The sequence below is a fragment of the Podarcis raffonei genome, chromosome 9, assembly GCF_027172205.1.
Source record: "Podarcis raffonei isolate rPodRaf1 chromosome 9, rPodRaf1.pri, whole genome shotgun sequence".
NCBI lineage: Eukaryota > Metazoa > Chordata > Lepidosauria > Squamata > Lacertidae > Podarcis > Podarcis raffonei.
The window spans coordinates 80841474-80866969 of record NC_070610.1 but is presented as its reverse complement, the minus strand read 5'-3'; the positions used below and the strand labels follow the sequence as shown (position 1 = coordinate 80866969).

At 57.6% G+C, this 25496-nt stretch overlaps 2 protein-coding genes across 2 annotated transcripts; one reads left to right on the top strand and one right to left on the bottom strand.

The window, feature by feature from the left end:
- The first annotated feature begins 4276 nt into the window (after window positions 1–4276).
- Window positions 4277–21004, top strand: M1AP (meiosis 1 associated protein). Its single transcript, XM_053402327.1, has 11 exons — window positions 4277–4672; window positions 4874–4903; window positions 9995–10295; window positions 11655–11840; window positions 12531–12729; window positions 14564–14786; window positions 15781–15983; window positions 17422–17578; window positions 19520–19661; window positions 20422–20565; window positions 20767–21004. The coding sequence occupies exons 3-11, from the start codon at window positions 10038–10040 to the stop codon at window positions 20896–20898; spliced, it is 1644 nt and encodes a 547-aa protein (XP_053258302.1). The 5' UTR covers window positions 4277–4672; window positions 4874–4903; window positions 9995–10037; the 3' UTR covers window positions 20899–21004.
- A 702-nt stretch (window positions 21005–21706) lies between these two features.
- Window positions 21707–25496, bottom strand: DOK1 (docking protein 1). Its single transcript, XM_053402294.1, has 5 exons — window positions 25324–25496; window positions 24224–24520; window positions 23784–23880; window positions 23319–23491; window positions 21707–22881 (listed from the first exon to the last, which is right to left on the bottom strand). Exons 1-5 carry the CDS (start codon window positions 25390–25392, stop codon window positions 21820–21822), a joined length of 1698 nt encoding a protein of 565 aa, XP_053258269.1. The 5' UTR covers window positions 25393–25496; the 3' UTR covers window positions 21707–21819.

Here is a 25496-nt window from a genome sequence, read left to right as displayed (position 1 = left end):
CCTGGGGGGGCACTTATGGGAGAACAGCCGTTCTGCTGCCTGAGGCCCTCTTGCTTGGGGTCCTGGAAGGAAGAACAGCAAAAGAGGCTTGAGCCAAGGAGTCAGCCTCCTTTCTTTTGGCTGTCCATTGTTCGCCCTGGCTGAGGACGGGCCAAAGGCCAGCTCAAGCAGATGGGTGGCACCTGCCCAGGTGAGCCTCGCTCGGTGCTGCAAACCCCGCCCACCTGTGGGGGAAGGGAGGGCGGATACTGCCGCCTGAGGCCCTCTGGCTTGGGGTTCAGCTTGAGGTGGTGTAAGTGGGGCTCCCCCAGAGTTGGGGTCCCCCTGCCTCCTGCCCAGAGTCACCCCAGGCACAAAAGGGATATGGGGTCTCTCAGGCAGAGGACCCCCCTCCTAGGGGGTGCCCCCCAGCTGACCCTTCCTCTGCCCCCAGGGTGGTTATTACCGTATTTACTCAAATGTCATGCGCACCTTTTTTGTCCAAATTACCGTACTTTTCCTTGTATAAGACGAGGTTTTTTTACTCAAAAATAAGGTTAAAAAATGGGACTCGTCTTACACACAGGCAGTGCATTGTGGGGCCGGGCGATTGGTTGCAGCTGCGAGTGCAGCTTGTCATTGAGGGCCTTCTCGGTGGTGGCACCCGCCCTGTGGAACACCCTCCCACCAGACGTCAAGGGAAAAAACAACTGCCAGACTTTCAGGAGGCATCTGAAGGCAGCCCTGTTTAGGGAAGTTTTTAATATCTGAAGGACTATTGTATTTTAATATTTTGTTGGAAACCCAGCCAGATAGGCGGGGTATAAATTTATTATTATTATTAGTGATTTGGTGGGTGATTGTTGGCCGCTGCGGCAAGGGCTGCTGTGGGTTGGCTGTTGCTGCCACAATCGGGCGTTCGATATCCGGCTGCCGTTGGCGAGTGGGAAGACGCTTCCTGTGTTCCACGCAGACCTAGTGGTGGGAGGAAAAAATCCTTAAATAAGAGACACGGGGGAATGATTAATGGACTTCAATGTCTGTACACTAATGCGCAAAGTATGGGAAATAAACAAGATGAGCTTGAGCTCTTGGTACAGCAAACTAAATATGACATAATAGGAATCACTGAAACCTGGTGGGATAAGTCCCACGATTGGAATGTAATAATGGAGGGATACAATCTATTTCAGAGAAACAGACCAGACAAGAAAGGAGGAGGAGTGGCGTTATATGTCAGGGATGTGTATACCTGTGAAGAGATCCAAGATTTAGAACCTCAAAGCCAAAGTGAGAGCATTTGGGTCAAAATTAAGGGAGAGAAGAATAACAGTGACCTCATTGTGGGAGTTTACTATAGATCCCCAAGCCAAACGGAGGACATAGATGATGCCTTCCTGGAACAGATGGCCAAGCATGCAAAAGGAAGGGAGATAGTAGTAATGGGGGACTTCAATTACCCGGATATTTGTTGGATGTCAAACTCAGCCAAGAGCATAAGGTCAAACAGATTCCTCACTGGCCTTGCAGACAACTTCATTGTCCAGAAAGTGGGAGAAGCAACAAGAGGAACAGCCATTTTAGATCTGGTCCTAACCAATGTTGATGACCTGGTTAGTGGGGTAGAAGTGGAAGGATCATTAGGCGCGAGTGATCATGCTCTTCTGAAGTTTACCATACAGCGGAAAGGAGCAGCCAAGCATACTAGGACTCAAATTCTCGACTTTAAGAAAGCCGACTTCATAAAACTTAGGGAAGTGCTTGGTGAGATCCCATGGACAGTAATACTAAAAGGAAAGGGAGTTCATGATGGCTGGGAGTTTGTTAAGAGGGAGATAGTAAAAGCACAACTTCAGGCAATACCAATGAGACGGAAACATGGAAGGTGCCTAAAGAAGCCAGGGTGGCTATCTAAAGAACTTTTAACTGAGTTAAGATTAAAAAAGGATGTGTACAAAAAATGGAAAAGGGGGGAAACCACCAAAGAGGAATTCAAACAAATAGCCAGCACGTGTAGACACAAAGTCAGAAAAGCTAAAGCACAGAATGAACTCAGGCTTGCTAGAGAGGTTAAAAGCAACAAAAAAGGCTTTTATGGGTATGTTCGTAGCAAAAGGAAGAACAAAGAAACAGTGGGGTCACTCAGAGGAGAAGATGGTGAAATGCAAACAGGGGACACAGAAAGGGCTGAACTCCTCAATGCCTTCTTTGCCTCAGTCTTCTCCGATAAAGAAAACAATGCCCGACCTGAAGAATTTGGAGCAAATGATTCAGCAGAGGAAACTCAGCCCAGAATAACTAAGGAGATAGTACAAGAATACTTGGCTAGTCTAGATGTATTCAAGTCTCCAGGGCCAGATGAACTGCATCCAAGAGTATTAAAAGAACTGGCAGATGTGATTTCAGAACCACTGGCAGTCATCTTTGAGAATTCCTGGAGAACAGGCGAAGTCCCGGCAGACTGGAGGAGGGCAAATGTTGTCCCTATTTTCAAAAAGGGGAAAAGAGAGGACCCAAATAATTACCGCCCAGTCAGTCTGACATCAATACCAGGGAAGATTCTGGAGCAGATCATTAAGCAAACAGTCTGTGAGCACCTAGAAAGGAATGCTGTGATCACCAATAGTCAGCATGGATTTCTGAAAAATAAGTCATGTCAGACTAACCTGATCTCATTTTTTGACAGAATTACAAGCCTGGTAGATGAAGGGAACGCAGTGGATGTAGCCTACCTTGATTTCAGCAAGGCATTTGACAAGGTGCCCCATGATATTCTTGTAAAGAAGCTGGTAAAATGCGGTCTTGACTATGCTACCACTCAGTGGATTTGTAACTGGCTGACTGACCGAACCCAAAGGGTGCTCATCAATGGTACCTCTTCATCCTGGAGAAGAGTGACTAGTGGGGTGCCACAGGGTTCTGTCTTGGGCCCGGTCTTATTCAACATCTTTATCAACGACTTGGATGATGGACTTAAGGGCATCCTGATCAAATTTGCAGATGACACCAAACTGGGAGGGGTGGCTAACACCCCAGAGGACAGGATCACACTTCAAAACGACCTTGACAGATTAGAGAACTGGGCCAAAACAAACAAGATGAATTTTAACAGGGAGAAATGTAAAGTATTGCACTTGGGCAAAAAAAATGAGAGGCACAAATACAAGATGGGTGACACCTGGCTTGAGAGCACTACATGTGAAAAGGATCTAGGAGTCTTGGTTGACCACAAACTTGACATGAGCCAACAGTGTGACGCGGCAGCTAAAAAAGCCAATGCAATTCTGGGCTGCATCAATAGGAGTATAGCATCTAGATCAAGGGAGGTAATAGTGCCACTGTATTCTGCTCTGGTCAGACCTCACCTGGAGTACTGTGTCCAGTTCTGGGCACCACAGTTCAAGAAGGACATTGACAAACTGGAACGTGTCCAGAGGAGGGCAACCAAAATGGTCAAAGGCCTGGAAACGATGCCTTATGAGGAACGGCTAAGGGAGCTGGGCATGTTTAGCCTGGAGAAGAGGAGGTTAAGGGGTGATATGATAGCCATGTTCAAATATATAAAAGGATGTCACATAGAGGAGGGAGAAAGGTTGTTTTCTGCTGCTCCAGAGAAGCGGACACGGAGCAATGGATCCAAACTACAAGAAAGAAGATTCCACCTAAACATTAGGAAGAACTTTCTGACAGTAAGAGCTGTTCGACAGTGGAATTTGCTGCCAAGGAGTGTGGTGGAGTCTCCTTCTTTGGAGGTCTTTAAGCAGAGGCTTGACAACCATATGTCAGGAGTGCTCTGATGGTGTTTCCTGCTTGGCAGGGGGTTGGACTCGATGGCCCTTGTGGTCTCTTCCAACTCTATGATTCTGTGATTCTGTGTGATTCTGTCACGAGCAAATCTGAGCGTTTTCTATTCTGGTTAGCGATTTTCTGCAGCCCCCCCCCCCAAGAAGCTCAAGAAATCTTGGCAACCCCCTCCAGAAAAAAGTTCAACAACTATGGGCCATCTCCCCCCATTTCCTTTAATTTGAGTCCCCCCAAATAAGGGGCGTCTTATACAAGGGGGTGTTATCCACAGAAAAATACGGTATGTCACAAAAATTAGGGTGTGCATTTAGTTTCGTGTAAATATGGTATTCTTATTCTTTTCCTTTGTTCAAGGTTTCAAGAAACCGCAGGCATAAAACACACAAGACCTAAGATAAGAAGCACCGTAAATGGACAGCTTTCAAAGGGACAGACTAGATGGCAGCTGCAGGCCCAGGCGCCTGGCTGGGGAGGAGGAGGCCCAGATGGAGGCCCAGACCAGGCTGGGCCTTGCCTGCCCTCCTGCCACTGCTCCCTCAGGACCGGCAGGCCCAAAGCCGCCCCTTCGGGGAGGGGGCACCCCCAATTGGCCCCAGCTGAGCCCCCGGGGCAGCAAGAGGACAAGGCCCTGCCCTGAAGGGGGCAGCAGGGGGGCCATTTTGCAGCTGGAGCCGCAACTCCCCGCCCAGGTCTCCTGCCTCATCTGGGACCCTTCATGGGGGAATCTGGGCTGGGGGTGGAGGAGCTGAGGGTGGCTGGGCCTTGTCTTGGGGGCAGAGCAGGGAGAAGCCGCTTTGTCATCCCCCCCATGTCTGCCCCCCAGTAGCCACAGCGGCTGGCCCCCAGCCCTCAAGCGGTGAAGGCCACGTCAGCTCCCCTGCGCCTGGTGGTGAGAAAGTCCTCGCCTCCCCTGGGGAAGCCACTGGCCTGGTCTAGTCAGCCCTCCCCCCCCCCATGCCAGGCACCATCTCCTGAATGTCTGGTGGGGGGCACTCAGGAGCCCCCTTTGCCTGGGCTGGGACTGGCCTTGGTGGCCTTTGCCTGCCTGCCTGCCTCTGACTCGGTCTCTCCTCTCTTGTCTCCATTCCAGGTCTGCTTTGGGCCGAGAGGCTTTTCCTTCGTGTAACAGGTAGGATGATGGGGGACTTCTGCGCACGTGGGGAAGGCAGGTTGGAGGGAAGTTTCCCCCGTCTGAGGCCAAAATGGGAGCCACTGGCATGCGTGAGAAGCCCCCTTTTCCTGTGAACAATGCCCCTCTCTCCTGGCTGACCAGACAGACTCCTCTTGCAGCTGGAGGCTCCATCTACTTGCTGATTAACAAAGAAGCAGATACGCTGGAATTTGGCAGCAGCCCTTCTGCTTTGCACCCGGGGCGCGTTACATCAGAAACGTCAGTGCGGGGCAGAGTGTGGGACCAGGAGCTGGGAGACAGGGTGCAAATGGCCACTCAGCTATGAGCCTTGGGGCAGGTACGGTCTCTTAGACTTGCCCCATCTCTCAAGGTTGTTGTGAGGATCGTGTCCCATGGGGGAGAGTCATGCATGCAACCTTGAGCTCTTTGGAGGAAAAGTGGTATGTAAATAGGAACAAACTGGAAGGAAGAAGAACGAAGAGAGAGAGTGAAAGTACAGTGCAAGTCCCATAAGCCAATGCAAGCAGCTTGGGCAGCCCTGGGGAACAGCCTCCCGAGGTGACCTCCTAGGGGCAAGAGCTTGCACAACTTGGCTGTGGCTTGTTTTCTGACCTGCTGCGGTTGTGGCCATGGCCTGGACGCCTGCTTGGCAGCAGGGGCCACAGAACTGCAGCAGCCAGACAATAAGTTGGTGGGGAGCACACACCCCCTCAAATCTTGGGCCTGGCAATCCGTCTAGCGCCAGTCCCCTCCCGTGAAACTGGGCACATCTTCAGTCTGTTGAACTATTACCTTAATCTGCTGGCTTTTGCTCTGCCTTTGATGGTGAGATAAAAGGGTTGCATCTACCAGCTTGTAAAGGCACATCCAGAATATGTTCAGACAGCTTTTTATTAACCTTCTCTTGGGCTAACTCCAGAATTGGGGCCTGTTAAATAACCCACTAGAAGGCAAATTAGACAGTGCTTCCCTGAGTTCTGACTAGGCCTTCCACACTGCAAGAGCAAGACACTCTGGACTTGCGCGGTTGTTGGGAACATGGGCCTTGCCAGGCTGCCTCATCTGGTTTCGCTGGTCAAGGGTCTGGTCCCCAAGAGTGGCCAGTCGAATGGCCCTGCAAAGCTCACTAACAGGGTGTGAGGCCCATTTCCTAACATCCAACTGACCCCTTCCCCCTACCTCCCAGGCCCTGTAGCTGACCCTAAGCATGTATAACTGAAACCCTGTGCCTCTCCTTCCTCTGTTTTCTCCCCTGTGTCAAGTTTTAAATGATAAGCCCCTTGGGACCTGTACTCTGTAAAGTGTCATTCATACTGATGGCACCATATAAACAAACAATCAGAGACTTTTAGACTTGGAAGGGACCCCAGGGGTCATCAAGTCTGACCCTCATTTGCCGGACTCCAGTCTGCAGGAGCCTCACCTGTTCTCCAACAATTCCCGAAGATTATAGGCAGAGGCTCTGATATTACACCAGCAAGCTCCTTTCACACCCTTGTGTGCAGCTCATCAGGCCCTGGAGATCTGAATTAATTCAAAATAGCTAGGTGTTCCCTGACCACCTCTTTCCCTATCTTAGGCAGCAGCTCCCTCCTTGCGGCGTTTATTCTGTTATCACCAGGTTGGGCAAAGTAGGTGTTGATCAGTTCTGCCTTTCCTCTGTCTCCAACAGTATTTCTCCATCTTCTCCACACAGAGGACCTACTACTTGCTTGTTCTTCCTCTTGCTTTGAACATAGCTGAAAAACCCCGTATTATTTTTAACCTCTCTCGCAGGATTGAGTGCTTTCTGAGCTTTAAGCTGCCTGACCGGGGAGAACGGCTAAATCGCAGGACATCATAGCAAAGTGGTTGACAACACAGTCTGCCCGCTGCTGCCTCTGCCCCCCAGTGGTCAAAGACGCAACCTTTTGCTCTTGCAGCCCTGGGTCTCCTGGCCTGATGTGCTTTGCATCTTCAGCCAGAGCAAAAGGCTGCAGCTTCTCAAGGCCCTTCTGCATTCTCCAGAACCCTTTTCTGGAGGACTAAAACATTACAGACATTAGTTACACGTAGGTAGCCGTTTTGGTCTGCCGCAGGTATCTGAAGATGCACACGGAAGCTCATACCAATAACAAACTTTGTTTGTTTTGTTTAGTCGTTGAGTTGTGTCCGCCTCTTCGTGACCCCCTGGACCAGAGCACGCCAGGCACTCCTGTCTTCCACTGCCTCCCGCAGTTTGGTCAAACTCATGCTGGTAGCTTCAAGAACACCGTCCAACCATCTTGTCCTCTGTCGTCCCCTTCTCCTTGTGCCCTCCATCTTTCCCAACATCAGGGTCTTTTCCAGGGAGTCTTCTCTTCTCCTGAGGTGGCCAAAGTCTTGGAGCCTCAGCTTCAGGATCTGTCCTTCCAGTGAGCACTCAGGGCTGATTTCCTTAAGAATGGAGAGATTTGCAGTCCATGGGACTCTCAAGAGTCTCCTCCAGCACCAGAATTCAAAAGCATCCATTCTTCGGCGATCAGCCTTCTTGATGGTCCAGCTCTCACTTCCATACATCACTACTGGGAAAACCATGGCTTTAACTATACGGACCTTTGCTGGCAAGGTGATGTCTCTACTTTTTAAGATACTGTCTAGGTTTGCCTTCGCCTTTCTCCCAAGGAGCAGGCGTCTTTTAATTTCGTGACTGCTGTCACCATCTGCAGTGATCATGGAGCCCAAGAAAGTAAAATCTCTCACTGCCTCCATTTCTTCCCCTTCTATTTGCCAGGAGGTGATGGGACCAGTGGCCGTGATCTTCATTTTTTTGATGTTGAGCTTCAGACCATATTTTGCGCTCTCCTCTTTCACCCTCATTAAAAGGTTCTTTAATTCCTCCTCACTTTCTGCCATCAAGGTTGTGTCATCTGCATATCTGAGGTTGTTGATATTTCTTCCGGCAATCTTAATTCCAGTTTGGGATTCATCCAGCCCAGCCTTTTGCATGATGAATTCATAACAAACTTAGTTGGTCTCTAATGTGCTACTGGAAAGGATTTTTTTATTTTGTTTCAATTACGGACATTGTTTATCTAAGTTTTGCTCAGAGTAGACTTACTGAAAGTAATGGACCTACCTTAGTCACATTCATTAATTTCAGTGGGTCTACTTTGAGTAAAACTTTGTTGACTACTACCCTAGTATTATAAGAATGTTATATTATTACCGTACCCCGGTAGCACATTTCTAGTGTTCTCCTAGCCCTGGCCCACTTGTTTTTCTCCCCATCTTTGCTCTCTTGCATCCCAGGAGCAGCTGCTTCCATGATTCCAACTCAGCCTTGCCCAGCCAGCCAGGAAGTGAAGTGCTCAGGTCCAGGCCTGGAGCTCCACCCTGCTGCCACGCTGCCCCCCTCCCTGCCCGCACCACCTGTGCCCTGTGCTCATTGGTTTGCCTGTCAGCTCAGCACCAGGTGCGCTGAGCAGGTGGTGACTGGATCCCCTCCTCCCTCCTGCTCCCCTCTTGTGCCTCTGACACTCCACTTTCTCTCTAAGGTTGCTGCTCTCCTTGCAAGGATTCCTGTGGATCCTTCCATTTGTGCAGCTGGTGCGTTGAGTAGATGCCTTCGGTTGCTACCCTGTCACCCAGTGTCACCCAGTCCTTGAGGCACCTCTCTGGGGTGGGGGTGCTGAATATTGAGGGGGGGAGAGTGGGTGACTCTCAGGCTCCACTCTCAATCAAGCTCCAAAGCTGCTCAGCCCACCTGCTGCTGCATTGGAGGAAGAGATCTCCTTATCGCCTGTGATCTCATTTGACCAGAGTAATAAGAGTCTTCCTTTTGGGATGATGTAGCATCCCCCCCCCATAGCTTTCTAGATGGAATGAAGGATATATAATTGAAGGGCAAGTCCCAGGCTGTAGCCAGCTGCTGGGCGGGGGGGGGGGGGTGTCTGCGAAGGCAGCCTGTGTTGCTCATGCAAGAGCAGCCCAGGCTGGCCGCCAGCCCTTCTCTAATGAAGCCACTTAGAATGAGCCTAATCCAGAGTCCCTGCCAAGAATGCCACTCTCTTCTTCCCCCGTCCCTGCCAGGCTGCTCAAGGCAGCCCTGTGGGGGAGATCTGCTCTGCCTCTGCTGCCCTGCCCTGGGGCTGCAGCCATCCCTTCTCTGCCAGTTTAATCAGCCCTGGACAGAGTGATTCCCCCCCCTTGAGCGAGACTCTCTTCAGTTTTGTGTGTCCCCAGCCAGGCTCTCCTGAGGCCCACGCTATAGCCTTTTTCTGTACCAGCTAAAGACGTTTTCATTTCCTCAGACATGTCATTCTCTTTAGCCTCTTCGGTGCTCGTGAGATCCCACATCCTGATATTGCTCTCTCTGGCCGGCTTGGGGTTAGTTTGCTTTTAGATTTCAGGTTTGTGTTTTATTATTTGGTAGTCTTTTCATTTTTACTGTAAATGGCAGAGAGCCTTTGTTATTGGGCAATGTATCAGTGTTGCAGGAGAGTAAATAAGCCTTAAGAAGAGAACTTGAGGGGCAGCATGGGGCAAGGAAGGTGTGTTCAGTGCTCTTGAGCCTCATGCCCCCCCCCCGACGCCTCCCAGAGATCCCTGTCAAGCTGGTGAGAAACTGGCTGGCTAGACAAGACTCTCTGAACACAGAGATGAAGCAGAACCGACAGCCGGCTGCTCTGCACCTTGACTCACATTGACTCCTGCTGCCAACCGGGGGCTAGGCCTGCGGTGCCAGGATGCGGCTGTGGCAGCAGCATGGAGGGCCTTGGAATGTGACAGGGATGCCCCACATTCCCCGGAGTCTCCCTGGGGGCCTTGCCTCCCTAGCAGGAGGAAGGTGGGCTGCCCTCTGTCCCTGAACAAGGAAGCCACCCCCCCTTTGGGGCACAGTCCTCTTTGTCCCCCACCAGCCTGCCTGCCTCCAGACCCAGAATTGGCTTGGACACAGAAAGAAGGCCTGGGAGCTTGAGGGAGGCAGGGAGGGGTGGGCCTGGCCGCAATGGACTGCTTTGCATCGGCTGCCCTCTCCACCCCCTATTTGTTGGTGATGGGTGGTCTTTTCCCAGTGGGGGGGGGTGCTGGTGGGTGAGGAAAGCACATTCATTCTAGCTCTCCCCTCTGCAGCCGCAAGCTCTGTTTCCCTTGGGCCACCATGAGTTCTGGACCGCGAGGAGGCAGCCGAGATGGCGCTGGCAAAGGCCTGGCTGGGGCCGCCTCTCACTCCTGGCAGCCCCCTCACATCCTGGTGGTGGAGGCCCACCCCTCCCACTGGGCCCACACCTGCCACAAGCTGTGCGATGCCCTGGAAAACGTCTTCTCTCTGGCCTGCAGTCTGGCGGGTCCAGCCCGCATCCCTCTGCTCAGCCTCTACGTGGTCCAGAGCCAGCAGGAGTGCCTTCTGCCCTTTGTGGTGAGTGAGTGCTGCTGGGGGCAGGGGAGGCCTCTCTCTTTCTGCTGGTCTGTCCATGCAGGGTCCTTGTCCTGCTCCTTAGCTGGCCATCCCAGCACACGCCAGCCGATTTAAAGGGCTCCCACTTTCAAGGGGCCTTTGTGTTTTCTGGAGGGGTAAAATGGAGCAGCTTCAGGCGGCAGCACCTCTGGGCAGAAGGGGCAGCTTGGAAGAAGCTCAATTCAGAAATGGTGCTGCAGAGCTGGAAAAGGTCCAGGAAGGGGCAGCCAAAGCGATCCAGGGAATGGAGCGACTCCCCAAGAAGGAGCAATGGCAGTGCTGGGGGGGGGGTTAAGTTACAGAAAAGGTGCGTAAAAAGTGACAGAATAGAAGTGTGCGCAATGCTGCACTTCCTGGAGAATGTGAGGAGCTTTTTCTCCCTCTCTCGTAATGGCCAGTCCAGTGATGCTGAATGGTGGGAGGTTCAGGACAGAGAAAGAAAGTGCTTTTCCATGCAAAGTGTCGTTAGACTATGGAACTCCTTCCCACAGGAGGCACCAATGGCTTTAAAAGCGGATTAGACAAATGCATGGAGCATAAGGCTCTCCGTGGGTCCTCAGTCTGGGGTTGGGTGCTTCCGAATGCCCACGGCTAGGAGTGCCAGTGGGGGAGCCCTGCTGTTGCGCTCGTGTCCTGCTTGGGGGCTTCCCTTGCTTGGCCAGTCGGCAGCCAGTGAGAACAGGGCGCTAGGCTAGGTGGGCCTCCTTGCACCTGATCCAGCAGCCAGGCGCCTCTGAGGGCCTTGCCCTGCTCTTGCCGCAGACCTCCCCCTCCAGAAAACTCTTCAGCTGTCCCCAAAGCAAAGAGGACCCCTCGTTTCTCTGGAGGAGCTGAGCCTCAGAGCGCCTGGCCACCTTCGTCCCCAGCAGACAAGGCAGTTGTCTCCTTGCATGGCTCCTGCAGCAGACTCCCAGACAGCCTCGGCTGGGCTGGGCTGCAGCTCATTCCTGGCCAAGCATGTCTAGACTCGGGTGTCTCCTGCCCACAGAGGGGCTCATTAACTCAGGCGAACTGGCAGTGAAACTGCGCTCAGCACCCCCGGCCATGATGCCCAGGCCGGCCCCAGCAACAGCGCAAGCAGCTGCATCTTGGGGGGGGGGGCTTTCCAATGCCCAATGTGTCCCACTTCATGCCCATCCCAGAGACCAGGGGAGCAGGCAGAAGCTGTGGGCAGAGTGCATGGCCAGGGCAGGGTCTTCCTCCTGGGAAAGGACATGAGAAGCAGCTATTTGCCCCCCCCCCGCCCCAGGGGTGAGCACCCCTCACAGGGGAGGCATTGGGCCCTTGCTGAGGCACATCTCCTGCCCACTGTCGTTGCAGCCGGTGAGAGGGAGCTTCTCTCGGCTCCAGAGCTGCCTGGCGGAGCTGCGCGCCTTGCCCTCGGAGGGGGTCTTCCACCTCAAGGAGGACGCCATAGTCCAGGCCGTGCAGGATGGGCTCCAACAGTTCAAGCAGTACACGGGGCAGGGCATGGCTGGGGCCTCCCTGAGCAGCTCTTCCCTGGAGGTGAGAGGAGGCCAGAGGGAGGGGCCCCCGTGTCTGCTGCACTCCCAATTAGGGAGGAGGGTCGCTGTTTCTCTCCACTTCCATCTCCCCCATCACCTTCCAGCCAGGTTGGGGGTCTTCCACTGCAGGGGGGTTAGATTAGATGATCTTCGGTGTCCCTATGAGATTTCTGCCCAAACATCTTTCCCCAAGCAGAAGCTGGCACAGAGGCACTAATAATAATAATGGTAGTGGGCAGGAGCCTCTGGTGCCCTCCAGGACCACATCCATTCCTGAGTTGCCCCCTCTCTGCCTGCCTCTTCTGCAGCCTCCAGCAAGACGAGGAGGCCTTGCAACCCCCCTCTGCCATCCTGCAGGCAATACAAGCAGCTCTGCAAAGCACCAGTTTGCATCGAAAGAGCAAGTTGATTCCTTGCACAGAATCCAGCATGACAGGGGCCAGAATCTGGGGAGTGGCAGATTCCCTCTCGTGTGTCCCATTACTGCCAGGGATGTTCATGGCAGAGGGGCACTAGGAAGCCTGGGCGGATGGTTGGTGCACTGCCATCTGTTGCTTCAAGAAGCTCAGGGCACATGTCCCTCCCCACCAAGGTCACCCAGTGAGGTTCCTGGCTGATCATGGATCTGACGCGCCCCCCCCCCTCTCGGCTGCCCTCTGAGTCTCCGGCAGCCATGGGGCTTCTCTTCCAGATGACTGTCCTGACTGGCCAGCCCAGCGCCAAGGTGGCCAAGCAGCTGGAGGCTGGGCTGCAGGGCATTGACCTGGTCAGCCTCCGCCAGCTGCAGGTGGTGGAGGTCTCCACAAGGGGGCTGCAGGAGGCGCCTGAGGCTGCGGCGGAGGACGGAGAGGGAGCCACCCCCAGCAGCAGCAGCGGCAGCAGCCGTGGGGGTAAGTGCCCCCCAACCTGTGGCATTTCAAATGCGGCCCCTCGCCTCCCGCTGGGTGTTGTTATCACTCTGGGATGCTTCTCTGGTGTCTGCTCCAGAGCAAGTGCCGTTCATGAAAGGGAACTCATGGCTTCTGCCTCTGATTAGCGGTGAATGGCTGTCAAAGTGCCCCCTAAGTGCACAGGAAGTCAGTTTCTGTTCCCTGCGGGGCAATGGGAAAGGTGGTGTTAATTCCTTGGCTCCTCTCATGGGTTTTTACATTTTCTTCTTTGGCTTTTACAGCACATTAAAATAAAATAAAGACAATGAAAGGATGCCACTAATTGAAGCCCACCCCGACCAGGCGGGGAGGAGAAATTGGCAGAAGAGGCTTGCCAGAGATCTGTGCTGGGACCTCCCAGGCTGCTCAGTTTTAGCAGAGAGCAGCTGGAGAGGAACCAGTTGAATCTGTCTGGATTAGGAGGAACTTAGGTAATTGCACTTGAGTGTCACCTAAAAGGGTGACACTCAGGGCAGAGACGGGTTTCCCGGGGCATCCAGGGCTGCTCTTTGCTGAGACTTAGAGAGTCGGGAGATCCAGTCACAGATCTTGGTGCTCAGTGAATAATTCATGCCTCATCCCAAGCTCTGCTGAGGAGGAAGCACTTAGAGGCGGAGGAAGCCGCTCGGCCCAAAGGGGGAAACCTCTAATTAAAGGCGCGAGAGCCCAGGAAAGCTTCTGCGGCAGTTGGCCTGCCCCCTCTGGGCTGGCTGGCGCTGGAGCTGAACTTTAAGCGGGGGGAAATCACCACAAATCAGATCTTGGGGGAAAAGGCAGGAGGATGAGGCAGGAAACTCTGGCGCACAGCTGTGGGTTGGCACCAGCAGCGCCTGAAAGGGAGCCGGCAGGAGCCTCGGGAGGGCAAGAGCCAGGGCAGCTTTCTGCCCTTTGTGCAACCATCACACTGCCGGTTGCAAAGAGATCCTGAGAGGGCCAGACAGGCCCCGCAGAGGTGACTTGACTTGATGTGGAGAGACATGTGCACTCCCCACCCCAAGTCACCCTTTGGCCAGGCCGGCTGACGGAAGCCCTTCTCTGGGGAAAGCCAAAGAAACCGCTGGGGACTTCCTGCTTTCAGTCTCACCCCAAATGCAGAAGGGAAAGCAGTGAAAGGGGCCCAGCCTTGGTGTGTGGCTGGGCTGTGCATTGGGTCTGCTTCCTCCGCTCTTGCTAGCTGCAGGGAGCCTTGATCCGCCTGGGTCTCTCAAGGATCTGGAGTGTGGCTCCCTGACGGGACTGGGGCAGAGCTCTGTTGGATCAGAACCGAGGCCCATCCAGTCTGCCCAGCCCCCAGTGCCCCCCCTGCCCCCCCCCAGATGCCCCTGGGAAGCCCCACAAAGTTCAGAGGCAGGCTGCCCCTGGTGCTGGAGGCACCAAGTAGCAGATTCCAGGCTAGGGCTCCTAGGAAGGGAAGGGAAAAGAGACTGTCAAAATCATAATGCACAGCCTCAGGAACGCCTTGCTGCAGCCGCCAGGATTTTTAGCAATGGCCTTCTGCTGCCCCCTAGTGGGCACAGCCACCCTGTCTCTGACCTCGCTTGGACTGCCGGCTCTTCCCTTTGCAAGGTGGCTGCCCCTTGGCTGGGCGCTGGAGGGCTGTGTGCTCCCTGCCTCCTCAGTGGGGCTGCTGGGGAGGGACAGATGGTGGCATCTGTCATTCTTAATCCAGAGCCGCCTCCTTCTCAGGCGCAGATTTTGGCCCCCACCCCCTGCTGGCCTGATCCCCCTGCTCAGCCCGGATTAAGCCAGCCACCCTCCTTGAGCTGTGACTGGTCCTCTCTCTGTTGCTAACCAGGCAGGCAGGATTCCCACTTCTCCTTTCTCACAGCCACCGACTTTGGGCTCTGCTTCCAGAGAGGGACAGGCTTCCTGCGGGGAGAGACCCCAGCCCCTCCTGGGTGCCTGTTTCTGAGCAGCAGTGGCCGGAACCGTGGCCCTCATCGTCTTGTATTCCTGCAGCAGCAGCTGGTGGGCCTCCTGCCCCCAGTGCCCAGGGGGTCTCTGCACTGGGGGACGAGGTGGGACAAGGTCACCCTGGTCCCAGAGATCACCATCACCTCTGCTGGAGACTTTCCTCCTGCAAGGAGCCTCCCCAGCGGAGATGCGAGTCCCAGGCAGGGTCTCTGCTGGACTAGATACACAGTAGTCATATGTCTTCTTCTTGCCATGGGAAACCACTTCAAGGTGCTCCCTAAATGTTTTGCATCTGCGCTTGGCCTCCTCTGGGGGGTTCCTCTTGTCCCCCTCAGAAAAGATAGAGTAGAGCTGCAATAAGAGGCAACATTTGGCCCGGAAAAGGGCAGCCACCATGATCCATGGGCTGGAGGGACCCTCCTATGAGGAGGGGGCTGGCCGGGGCTCAGCTCTGCCTTTACCCTCGGAGACAGCCAGGCTTGTGAATGCCAGGAAGCCCAGGAGGGCAGAGTCCTGCTCTGGCGCTCAGGTCCCTTGGGGCATCCAATTGGCCCCTGCGAGACCAGGATGCTGGACTAGATGGGCCACTGGCCTGATCCAGCGGCTTCTTCTCATGTTCGTAGGAGGAGACGGTACAATATTCGGGGCTTTTTGTTCAGAAAAATAGTAAGGCTTTGGGGGAGGAGGGGGACATGATAGCTTATAGGAGGGTACCTGGTGCGGAGAAAGGGGAGCGAGAGCGTTTCACAAGGCGGGAACCAGAGGCTGGGAGGCTCAGGACATGCAGCGCAGTTTTTGGCCCCCAGAAGAGGCAGAGACGGCAGCCGCCAAGTGGGATGACTTAGAACTCAGGCAGCTCATGGCCCTGGAGGATGGGCCTCGCTTGGGTGGCACAGGATGGGCTGGCCAGGCTGGCAGCTGCTTTCCTCCTGAGGCCTGGGAGTGGGGCACTCAAAGGACACGCTGACCCTCCAGGAGCCCCAGACTTTGCTTCTGCAGCTGTGGGCATCGGGGGGGGCACTGCCCTAAGGGAGCCGTCTCTTTGTTCTGGGGGGTGGCAGGAACTTGTTGGGATGCCCAGGCTGAGCCATTGTGCAGATGGGGCTCCTTTCCTCTCCCTGCAGAGAGCACCGTGACCCTGGGCGCAGTCCTTGACCTCCAGACTGTGGAGAATGATGTGGTGGCCCTGGAGACCTTCTTCAAGGGCTGGTTCCACGACCACAGCCCAGACCAGGAGCACCTCCACCTCCTCCTGCCCGCTGGAGCGCTCTGCCCCCCTGCTGCAGCCCAGAGCTGCCCAGGCAAGTGTGAGCCAATGGGATTCCTGTGTTGCTGCTTCACCCAGACCGAAAGCTTCCTCTTCAGGGAGTCTCTCTAACTCGGAACGGCTAAGGGAGCTGGGCATGTTTAGCCTGGAGAAGAGGAGGTTAAGGGGTGATATGATAGCCATGTTCAAATATATAAAAGGATGTCACATAGAGGAGGGAGAAAGGTTGTTTTCTGCTGCTCCAGAGAAGCGGACACGGAGCAATGGATCCAAACTACAAGAAAGAAGATTCCACCTAAACATTAGGAAGAACTTCCTGACAGTAAGAGCTGTTCGACAGTGGAATTTGCTGCCAAGGAGTGTGGTGGAGTCTCCTTCTTTGGAGGTCTTTAAGCAGAGACTTGACAACCATATGTCAGGAGTGCTCTGATGGTGTTTCCTGCTTGGCAGGGGGTTGGACTCGATGGCCCTTGTGGTCTCTTCCAACTCTATGATTCTATGATTCTATGATTCTAACTCTACGATTCGCTGCTTCTGTGAGCCTGCTGACACCACACCCAGCACCTACCCTTTGGGACCCCTTGCTGTTGTGGGAGAGAGACGGGTGCCCTCGTCTTTTGCCTCCGCTGCTAAACATCTCTGTCCCATCCGGTGTTTGTCCAGTATTCTAAACTCCCTTTACATTTACAAATGTTTTGGTTTTTTAAATTGTTTCCCTGTGTGCAGTTGTTCTTGCTATTTCCATATTTGTTTCATATAAATTATTGCATAGTAAATTGCTTTGGCATCCCTCATGGGAAGCCACTCAGAAATGAAATTATTATTTACACAAATAAATACACACACGTACTAAAATGACTGATACAATGAAATGTTACAAGGTAGCTGACGTAAAAAAATAATCAAAATTTAAGTAAACCCAATGGTTTTGAAAAAATAAAACCATATATTTGAATACATATCAAATTTACATACATGGGTAAGCTTACTGAAGCAAATCGTAATAATAATTAGGTCTCCAATGTGCTGCAGCAAAAGTGCTAGCATCATTCCCATCGGCACGGAGTTCCAGAGCGTTGGTGCTGTAGTCTGTGAGGGGGGAGTCCTTGGGGGCATTAAATGCCAAGAGTGGTGCCTTGAATTTGGACGGGGCCTGGCGGTGGCTGTGCCCGAGGCCCCAGCTGGACTCCAGGGTTGCTGGAACCCCCCTGCCCCGTCCAGGCCAGGGCAGCCTCTCCAAGGGGTTCCCATGGAGTTGCGGGGTCTTCTGCCCTGGACATCTGCCCAAAGACACAAACCTGATCTCTCCAGCCCTCGCCCTCTGCCCTGAGATTCATCCTGGGCAGGCAGTGCTGCCCGCTCTGGCTGGCAGTGGCTCTGGGTCCTTGGCAGCTGGAGGGGTCCCCAGCTGCCATGGCTTGGCAGAAGCATGCCCTGCGCCCCCTTAGCCCTGCTGCCTTCTGCCCTTGCAGTGTGCGTGAAATGCGATGCCCAGGAGAGGCTTCTCAGCCCCGCTCTGCTTACTTCCGCCTGCGGAGATGGCCCCACCGCACAACGGGAGGATGCCAGTGGCCCCTTCTGGATGGCAGCTGGCCCAGGCCTGGTGCCACGCAAGCTCCACATCCTCAGGTACCTGTCCAGGAGCCATCCGAGCGGGGCGGGGGGGGGAGACACTGGGAGCGCCCCCAAGGGCCCCTTTGAGAAGAGGGCCAGCCTGCCACGCCCCACAGCCCTTCCCCAGTTCCCAGATTCCAATGGAGAAATTGTGTTGTGGCCACGTCAGCTGCCCTGGGAGCCCTGTCCCATGTTCAAGAGGTGTGACTGCAGTGAGAAGCACTCTGTCCATGCTTAGAGGCACTCTTAACCCGAAAAGGTGCTCTTGTTAAAACTCAGGAAATCTGGCTTTGGCCACTCACTCTCTGGGCTACAGGACTTTTTGGCCTGGGGGAGGAGCTCTGGGGGGGGGCAGGGCAGCTGCTGTACTGGAGCCAGTGTGCTTCTCTGCCTCTCTCCTTCCCCCCTGCGCTTCCTGTTCTGGGCCGGCTGCTCCCTTCCCCTGAACCTGCTCTGGCTTGGCTGGCTCAGGGGCGCTTGAGGAGGGTGGGGAGGACAGGCAGCAGCTCCCACTGGCTTCCACAATTGCAGACAGCCTGGGGGAGGATCCTCCTCCCTTGGGAGAGCCTGAGGCAGAAGACGCAAGACAAAGCCTGAAAAGTAGCAAGAAACAAATGGCTGCTTGGAGGAAGCCCAGCAGGACTGTTCCTGACTGAATGAAGGAGACCCCAACTCACCCACCCACCCACCCACTTCCTGTTTTGCCTTTTTAAATGCAACAGAGCGAGGAGTTCAGCAGCCTCTTCCCTGCTCCCCACTTCCCATCTGCATGGGGGGAGGGGGCCAAGTGCCCCCACCAACATGGACAAACTGTGTCATGAGGTGCAGCCACAGATCGCAAGGCTCTGGCAGGCCAGGAAGCCCCCCCTCCTCCCTTGCCATGATGCAGGAGCACCTTAACAGCTCTCCCTCTCCACCCCCCTTCCCCCCGGGCATGGGCAGGTGGACAAAGGGGGCAGAGGAGTGGGTGTCATAGAAGACCTTGGAGCCACACTGGGCAAGTCACAGGCCTATCAAGTGGCCTGGTGTTTTGTCTGCTGATGTAACCCCAGTTGGTGGCAAGATGTGCATTGCGGGATGGGAGGGAGTGCACTGCTTGCAAAAGTGCCATGGCAGGGCAGAGGCTGGTTGGTGCTCTGCTTGGGGACAGCCACCCCCCCACTCCACCCCCAGCAGCTCAGCACAGAGCCCCCCCCCAAGGGAGCTGCCAGGCAGGCAAGTAGCTGACAGGCACACAAAGAGCAGCACCAGCTTCCCCTTCTTGGCTGTTCTGGCAGCTGCTGCAGGTTCCCCTTTGGCGCAGGACATCCTGCCAGGAAGTGCAGCCTGCTTTGCAGAAATGGTCCCTCTGAGAACCCCTCTCCCTCCCAATTCTGCTTGTGAGACGAACCGGAGAGAGCCTGCGGGGTCCAGCCAGTGGCTTCTCCAGCCCAGAATCCTGATGCCCCAAAGGGCTCCAAGGCAGCTCCCCTCCGGGGGCTTCCAGCCCCTGGGAATCCGAAGCACGGCTGCCTGGGGCCCCGGAGGCAGACCAGAGCCCTTGGGCCCAGGACTAGGCTTATCCTCTTGGTTCGCCTTCCAAGCTGGTGGCCGTCCCTGCCTCCTGAGGGAGGGAGTTCCACTGGTGAACTCTGCTCTGCGTGAAGAAGTTCCTTTTATCTGTCCAGAGTCTTCCAGCGCTCAGCTTTCTGCCATGTCCACCAGCTCCATGGTTTTCAGAGAGGAAAGCTGCCCTCCATCCACTCTCTCCACGCCAAGCATTGCTTTATAAACTTTGATGCTGTCTAAAACTTGCCTTTTCTGCAAACTAAAAAGCTGCAGATGCGGCAACCTTCCTCCACTGGGGAGTCACTTGCCCCTAGATCATTCCCAGTCCTGGGGGGCCTTGGGTGCTGCCTGGGAGCTGGAGGCAGGCTCTGCCCCCCTGACCAAGGCCCTGCCCCCCGTCTCTTGCAGGGCCCTGGAGGCCAAAGGCCTGTGCACCTCGCTGCTCTATGGGCTGCCTCTGGTCATCCGGCCCACAAGCTGCTGGCGGATGAACTGGGATGAACTGGAGGCCAACCAGCAGCTCTTCCGGGCCCTCTGCCACTGTCTGTGGGTGAGTTGGGGTGGAGGGTGCAGAGTCGCAAGGCACTGAGTTATGGGGGGGAGGGCTAAGCCATAGTGACCCCCGCCACGTGACTGTGCCTGCCTTCAGGAGAGGGCACCCCCCTTCTCCCTGGCACAGGGTCCCTGGGAAAGAGGAAGGAGAACCACACACACACCCAGGGAGGGGGGTGCCTGAGACTCTAATTTCCTCTTTCAGAAGCGAAACTGGCTGCTGCTGGCCAAATATGAGACCCCACCAGGGGCCCCCGGTCCTGGCTGTGGTCCCCCCTGGCCGAGCCCCCTCCAGGTCCTCCTGCCCTCCGAAGGGGCCGCCTCGCTGCTGCTCTGCTCCCTGGTGGGCCGGGAGCTCCTCCTGCCCTGCAGCTTCCCTCTCCTGCCAGCAGAGCCTCCCCAGGCCACTCTCAGCCAAATGGAGGCAAGTAGCGGGGGGGGGGCAGGGAGCCAGGCAGCACACCCCGCAAACAGCAGGCAGGGACTGGCCCACCAGAGAGAAAACACGAGGAATGGGGGTGGTCCCGGGAGAGGGTCCCAGGGGCTGCACCCTCGTGGTCCCACCCTCAGGCTCTGCCTGCTTTCAACCCTCCTGCCCTGAGGGTGCGGAGATGCAGGGCTTGCACCTCATCCTTGCTGGGAGGGGGCCTTGGCGGGTGGGTGGGTGGCAGGAGGGGCCTGGCTGGGCGCCAGCGGCTTGGGATGCTCCTCTGATTCCATGATGAAACCACCTTTTCCCGCTGGCTCCTTCCCTGCAGCACCTCCTGGACGGCCTGGACCTGGAGCCGGCCTACAGTCCCCTGAGCGGGGGGGCCCCCCTGTACCAAGCCCTGAGGAGCAGCCTGGGGCGCCCACCACCCTCCCGGCCCGAGCGCAAGGCAGATCGGCACCTGCCCCGTCAGGTAGGTACGGCAGGCGCCCTCACCCCACGGACAGGGCTGCAAAGGGCCACCCCAGTGGCTGTTGGGGGGCGGAGGTCCACCCCACTTGTGCCAGACCGCTTGAGATGCAAAGGGAACCGGTGCCCCCCAGGAGTGGCAAGGGGGACCCAGCCCTCGCCTGGGGGTCACGCTGCCTCTCCCACCTCCTCCTTCTGCCCACAGCAGGGCACCCGCCCCCACCTGGGCAAGGCCAGGGCCATGGTGGCCCCCCTGCGCATGGCACCCGCTGCCCCCCGCCCACCCGCCTTCTCCCTGCTCTCCGGAGAGGAAGAAGAGTTCCTGGACGCCATGTGACACCGCAGGGGCCACTCCCTTCGCCCCATGGAGGCCCCGCTGAGCCAGAGCTCCCACAAAAAGGGAGCCCAACCCAGACAGGCACCCATGACAAGGACCCTGTGGAGCACCTGAGGGGGGGCCTGGAGTTGTCCCTGGAGCCTCTGCAGCAATGCCTGGATCTCTGTCTGCTTGGGGGACGAGTATGGCTGGAAGCCCCCTCCCCAGTTTCTGGTTTCTGGAGAACCCCTTCAATAAACTTTTGTCTTTGTTGCAACAAACCTTGAGCTGTGCTCTTCTGTCCACTCCCCCCCCCCACAAGAGCAGGGCACTGCCCCCCCCAGCTGTGGGGAAGACAGAAGAGGGAACCTGCTGGGAAGCCACAGAGGAGGAAGCAGCGCAGGAGGCGGGGGCTGCAGCCGCTCCCTTGGCCTCTTCCGCCTTGGCCCCCCCAGGCTGCATCTTTTGGGGGAGGGAGTTCTGCCTGGGACTAGTAGAAGGAAGCGGGGGGGGGGTGGCTCAACACTCCCAGGCAGTTCAGGGGCCAGGAAAGGGGCGTCTCTCCCCCCACCCAGAAAAAATGAAGTGGGGCAGACCCCCCCAGTTGAAGCAGGACACCCCACATTGGAGGGGCCCTTAGGACCAGGGGAAGATGGGGGGAACCCACCCCCCGACAGTTGGCAGGGCTCAGCTTCCCCTCTCCTGGCCTGCTCCAAACTGCAGCCTCCCAAAGCAGCTCCAAAAACCTGCTTTGCTCAGCCCCCCCCCCGTTGCCCTGGGCACAAACCTTGGGGCACTCAGCCCCCCCCCCAAGTGCATTCAGCTCCACTGAAACAAAATGCTTTAATATGAAAATAGACATCTGTAGAAAAATATTGCCCAAGACGGATCCTGCAAGGACCCAAGGGGGCCCCCTGCCCCCCCCGACTTCCCTGGGAGCCATCAGATCTCACCCAGGTCTTCGTAGATGGAGGACGGCCGGCTCTCGTCCACCGACTGCTCCTCCCGGCTGCTCCCCCCTGAGCGACAGGGGCTGGCCAGGGGGGGCTTCACCACCTTGCTGTAGAGGGGCTCCTCCCCCCCGCGGCCACTGTTGTTGTTGTTGCTGTTGCCGGGGGCCGGCCTGGGGGCTCCAGGCTGGGGGGGCTTCTTGTGGGTGCGGGGGGGCTTGGGGGCAGGGCAGGGCTTGGGGGGCTTGGAGAGGCCTGGCTTCGGGGGGAAGGCCGGCACGGAATATTCCCCCGTCCCCAGCAGGCAGGGCAGCTCGTAGCCAGCCGGGCTCTCCACGCCCTGTGTCCGCCAGGCCTCGCAGGGGAGGCGGGCCTCGTCGTAGATGGCAGTGGGTGTGGGCACCGGCCACTGGGCCCGCCCCTCCGGCTCGTCGTAGATGTGCACCTTGCCGCTGTGCTTGTCCTGGCCGCCGCCAGGGCCCACCTCCTCATACAGCAGTTTGCTCTGGGGAGGGCAACGCTCCTTGCCCCCCTCGCGCCGGCTGTCCACGGGTTCCGCATAGAGGGCGTCCGGCCGGGGGCGAGGGGCCCTGAGCGCGTCCAGAGGCTCGGAGTAGACGTTGCCCGTGTCCTCGGGGGGCAGTGGGTGTCCTGGCACCTCAGGGAGTGGGGAGCGGGGGGGAGTGCTGGGCCACTTGGCCAGAGGGTCCCGCAGGCCCAGCCCCTTGGCGGGGGCCACCACCTCCTCTTCCTCCGCAGCAGTGGCAGCGCTGAGCTTGGCAGCCAGGGCCGGGCGCAGGCCGGGTCTCTCGGGGGTCAGAGCGGGCGCCAGGCTCTCCCCCTCCAGGCTGAGCGAGCCGGCCAGGGCGCCCGGGAGTTGGCCCACCTCGGCGTCCAGGGAGCAGGTGCTGTGGCGATGCTCAACCACCTGTGCCTTCTGCGCCTGAATGGCCGCCTCCACCACGTGGAAGATCTCGTTGCCCTGCTTGGTCTCAAAGGTGAAGTTGCCTGGCCCAGACTCACAGCGCCGGCCGGCTTCAAAGGAGAACATCACCTGCGGGGCAGAGAGCGGGCACAGTCAGGGGCCGCAAAGGAGCCCCGGGGCCAAGAGGCACCCTTTGAGGGGCACAGGAACCTCCCCCGCCCCTGCTCTGCCCGCTCTGCGCACAAGCCCCCCCAGCCAGCAAGAGAGCTTCTGAGCTGGCCGTAAAGCTCTTGGGCAGCACTGCACCACCCAGTGCCAGCTGGGCACCTCCTCAACCACTGAGGGAGCCCAGCCCCCCTCACCAGCTCTCCCAGGGCAGCTCCTCCTGTTCACAGAGTTGCAGAATTGAAAGGGCCCCTGAGGGGCATCTAGTCCAACCCCCTGCAATGCAGGAATCTCAACTAAATCACTCCTTGGGCTTCCACAGTCCTGCCCCCAGTAATGCAGCCTCCTCCCCCCGCCTACCTGCCTCTCCCTCCCACATGCACCCCTCCTCCTGGACCCACCTTGTCCCGGCCATATCTGCGGAGCAGGCGGTAGGGCCAGGTGAAGAGGGGCTGGTTGGAGTGGGGGTCCCCAAGGATGAGGCCCTCGCCGGACGCCTTGAGCACGTAGACCCCCTGCAGCTTGCAGCGCTCAGCAGCCTCTGTCTTCTGCACCGTCACCCAGAACTCGCTGACTGTGGCCAAGGGAGAGAGTCAGAGCAGGCGACCCCCAGGGACCCTCGGGGGGGGGGCACGCACCTGCCCAGCAGCTGTCACCCAGAATCAGCAGCCCTGGTAGCCAGAATCCTCCCAGCCTAAGCTGCATTTTCCAAAGCGGGGGACTCCCAGCATGCAATTCTGTCCTGCAGCAGCCGTGACTTCCTATGGAACTCCCTCTGCCCCACCACCCAAACTAAGGGGGGGGGAATGGGCTGAAAGTCTGACGGGGACAGGGTGGAGCCAGCTCTGCTCCTGAGCGCCTCCTACCTTCCTCTCGGGAGTAATAAATGGCGTTCATGGCCATCTCCAGGGGTCGCCCCCCAGTGCAGTCGGCTGCAGGCTGTGCTGCTTTGCCAGGGTTGCCCTGCCGGGAGAGAAGAACGTCAGCAGACACACCCAGCCTTTCCCAGAAATGGCAGCTCCTCTGCTGCAGGGGGCATCCAGGGCATCCCTGGCATGCACAGCACCCCTGCCGCCCCTGAGCACGGCCAGGGGGGCAAGGAGTGAAGTGGGGGGCTCTTCCCACCAGCCAAGGCTGACCAGCCCTCCGCCGTCCCTGGAACATCGGGAGCTGCCTTATGCAGAGCCAGCACAGTATTGTCTACACTGGCTGGCAGCAGCAGCAGCTGAGCAGGGTTTCGGGCAAGGGCCTCTCCCTGCAAGGCGCTGAGACCCCCCCCCCAACCGCCACCCCAGGGTGGGCTCACCAGAAAGGCTGCCTCGCAGAGCCTGGCCATCCAGTCAGCCGCCTCGTGGGGCTCAGCGGCAAAGAGGTAGCTGCGCTCGCTGGTCTCCAGGCGGAAGGCGGAAAGGCCCTCCTTGGGGCTGCCGTCTGGGGCGGGAGCCACGCTCACGCAGTCTGCCAGGCGCACAATCTTCTTGTCCAGGCGCCTGGTGCCCACTCGCTCCGCCGGCATGGGACCCTCCTTGCCGTCGAAGAACTCCAGGCGCGCCACACCATGCGGGCTGGCCGGGTAGAGCACAAACCAGCTCTTCTTCCATCGCTGCAACAAGAGGCAGAGAGGAAATGGGGGCAGAGGAGCCGCAGGACACACAGTCGGTGCACTTGGAACCTGCCTTTCTGCAAGCAGGGAATTTGCATATAACCAGGGAAGGGTCTGCCCTCCCCTCGCTGCCTTCAGCTGGCATATGAGAGGCCCAACAGGTGCCTCCAAGTCAGGGTTCAAGGAGAGTGGTCAATCCGGCCTGGTCCAGTTCTGCTCCCTGCAGCGGCCACGACGCCGCACCCCGTCTGGGCCAAACCAGGTACCCCTATTAGCACCCCGGGGCGCTGGGGGGGGGCGCTCGTCTGGCGCACGTTTGTGGAAAGGGCCGGGAAGCCCTGAGGAGAGAGCAGAGCCCGTCGCCGGGACCGGACCCAGAGTTGGAAGCTGGACGGGCGGCCCCAGAGGTCGAGACAAGGCGCCCGAGCGGCAGGAATGAACGCTGCTGCCGCCGCCGCCGCCGCCGCTTCCTCCGCGCGCGGCTCCTCTGGCTTCGACGGGGCGTCCGAAGAAGGGAGAGCGCGGGAGGTGCCCCAAGCAGCCCAGGAGCGGGTCCCGGATGGGCCTCGGGCAGGGAGGTGGTCGGGGCGTTTCGTCGAGGCAGAGCAGCCCACGGGGCCCCCATCCCGAAGGGGCCGCGCTTCCGGGCCGCGCCGGGTCCAGGAGAGTCGCCCCTCGGCCGCCCGCGCAGAGACCGCGCTGCCGGCAGCGCCCCATCCCGGAAGCGCCGGCGGGCGGGCGGGCGGGCGGGTGGCGCTCGGAGCAGCCCCCGCCGAGGAGCCGGAGGGGCAGGACGCCCTTACCTTGGCGCCGATGCGCAGCCCCGACGGCTGCTGGAGCAGGAGCGGCCCGGTCTTGACCGGCGGGTCCATCCGGAAGAGTCGCCGCGGGCAGCCCAGCCGCTCCGGATCTGTCAGCGCCGCCGCCGCCGCCTCTCGGCGCGGGGAGGGGCTTCGCCGACGGAGCGGAAGCCGCC

Bases quoted from the DNA above. Each gene is read 5' to 3' on its own strand.
- DOK1 (XM_053402294.1), bottom strand. From the start codon at position 25,392: ATGGACCCGCCGGTCAAGACCGGGCCGCTCCTGCTCCAGCAGCCGTCG. The intron at 23,881-24,223 runs GTGAGCCCACCC...CTCTCCCGGCAG, and splicing joins TCTGCGAGGCAGCCTTTCTG to GGCAACCCTGGCAAAGCAGC. The intron at 22,882-23,318 runs GTGGGTCCAGGA...TCTGCCCCGCAG, and splicing joins GCAGATATGGCCGGGACAAG to GTGATGTTCTCCTTTGAAGC.
- M1AP (XM_053402327.1), top strand. From the start codon at position 10,038: ATGAGTTCTGGACCGCGAGGAGGCAGCCGAGATGGCGCTGGCAAAGGC. The intron at 12,730-14,563 runs GTAAGTGCCCCC...GTTGCTAACCAG, and splicing joins CAGCGGCAGCAGCCGTGGGG to GCAGGCAGGATTCCCACTTC. The intron at 14,787-15,780 runs GTGGGACAAGGT...GCCATTGTGCAG, and splicing joins TCTCTGCACTGGGGGACGAG to ATGGGGCTCCTTTCCTCTCC.